Source organism: Pyrus communis, chromosome 4, assembly GCF_041283825.1.
Source record: "Pyrus communis isolate YQ-2024b chromosome 4, ASM4128382v1, whole genome shotgun sequence".
NCBI classification, from domain to species: Eukaryota; Viridiplantae; Streptophyta; class Magnoliopsida; order Rosales; family Rosaceae; genus Pyrus; species Pyrus communis.
The window spans coordinates 24,402,048-24,404,054 of NC_142568.1; the positions used below are offsets into that span (position 1 = coordinate 24,402,048).

Here is a 2,007-nt window from a genome sequence, read left to right on the forward strand (position 1 = left end):
TGTTTCATGTGGGCTCTATCACTTTTTTTATTCCTTAATATTTAGTAAACTATGAAATACTTCGTAATAGGAATTCCATTTCCTTTCCTTATTCCGATTACCCTTACGTAAACGTGCCATAAATGTTATAAATCTCTACTAATTAATAAAACACTCATCGTCAATCAAAACCCTATGAAATTACTACTTTAACCCTCTAATTAAAACAAAACATGAATAAGAAATATGAGACATAAATGTAATTTCATACAACCAAATTTTGTTGTTTTTTTTTCAAAGTCACACCTATATGTAATCCTAACATATCTCTAATTAAAAAAAAAAAAAAAAATTTCCTCACACACTTTATTTGTGCCCATATGCTAGTATTTATTATGTAGTTGTTTACTTCTAAGTTAATATGCCTATAAATAGGCCGAATATTCTAATCTCTTCTCCCACTTTCTCTCTTATCTTTTTCTTATCTCTCTCTAATTTATTTTACTTTTAACACATTATTAGCACAAATTTTCTCGTCAATGTCACTTTCCTTGATAGCAATGCTAGAGTAAGAAGAACTTTACTGTAAAATTAAAAAAAAAAAAAAAAGCACTCAGCAACATGAAGATAGGAGACGAAGAGGGCCAATTGGCGCCAAGTTTAACGGTCTTTAGGCCTTCCCTAAACCCAAACTTGATAATTGGGCTTACAATTTGGTCCTAGAAAAACCCGACTCAAAAGTAAAACCCGACCCTGCAGACCGAACTCACGGCTCCAACATTCGGCACTCGAAGAGATGACAACCCACTCACCAAAATCGACTCTCGAGCAAAACCAAATGCTGAAAGCAGAAATAGAATAGAAAATGCCAAGAGAGTTGAGTCCGGGCTTGAAGATCCTCTGGGTCTGGACACTTGGCACCGCCGCCGGTACTCTCTCTCTCTCTCTTGATTTCTTTCTCTCTCTACAATTTCACATTTTTACATAATCGGGTGTGTTTCTGTTGTTGTTGTTGCAGTACTGGTCACCAGTGTGGTGAGGACGAGGATGAGAGACATGGAGAATCTTACCGAGCAGCAGCAGCCGCAGCCGCAGCTGCAGCAACACGAGACTGCCGCCGACACGGAGACACTCATGGCAGACACTTCGACTCAGTCCAATGAGCTCATTCGAGAAGATAAACCGTAGGTTTGTTCGACACCAATACAAGACCCCAGTTTTTTATTTTGTGTTTCTGTTAATTTCTTCAACTTGGATTGGATGTTCGTTCATGTTTTGAGTTTGGAGAAATGGGTATGTAATGTGTTTGATGAATGTCCTCACTGGAAACTTTTCGATCCAATTTTTGAAGATTGCACACTAGCAGTAAATTACTACTAGTATTTCATATTGGTACGAATGATTTGAATTTGTTGATAAAGAAGAAATGGGTGTTGGTTTTACTTTTGTTCGGAGTTGCTTTAACTAGAATCGTAGATTGTTGGTGCGAATAAGAACTTACGATATGGATTCTTGTGTATGTTCTTCATTTCTCCTTTCATTGTGCTCTAAACTAAAGCAATGGTACCACAAATCACTTAGAGGAAAAGGGCTGGCTTCTTCCGGCGACCAATTTTTTTATCAAATTGATTGTTAACTTTCTGAAATCTAATTGTACAATTAGGATAATTTATCTGTTCATGCAAACTGTTTGGTAAGTTGTGGCATAATTCTTGATCTTTTTCGTGTCAATTAGAAAGAATGCACATGACATAGACATTCTTCGAGATGTCATTAACATCAAGCATCAGGATGGTTTCATATACTCTTTAGTTTTGATTTATTACCTCAAATTGTTCCTTTCCCTTCTCCTGCCATGATAGCAATAGTTATACACTTCATTTATCACTTGGATGCCTGGTCATAAATTTCCACGAACGATCGCGAGGTAAAACTCAAATGGGTTTGGTTATGTGTGTTCATTTTGCTATCACTTTCTTAGGCCAGAACAGAGGACAAGGATGGGATTAGCCAAACCCTAATAGCATG

The 2,007-nt window shown here is 36.9% G+C and overlaps 1 protein-coding gene across 1 annotated transcript; it reads left to right on the top strand.

The window, feature by feature from the left end:
- The first annotated feature begins 749 nt into the window (after positions 1–749).
- LOC148697683 (basic leucine zipper/W2 domain protein) lies at positions 750–1,421 on the top strand. Its single transcript, XM_088693168.1, has 2 exons — positions 750–908; positions 998–1,421. The coding sequence occupies exons 1-2, from the start codon at positions 845–847 to the stop codon at positions 1,165–1,167; spliced, it is 234 nt and encodes a 77-aa protein (XP_088549294.1). The 5' UTR covers positions 750–844; the 3' UTR covers positions 1,168–1,421.
- The last annotated feature ends 586 nt before the right edge of the window (positions 1,422–2,007 follow it).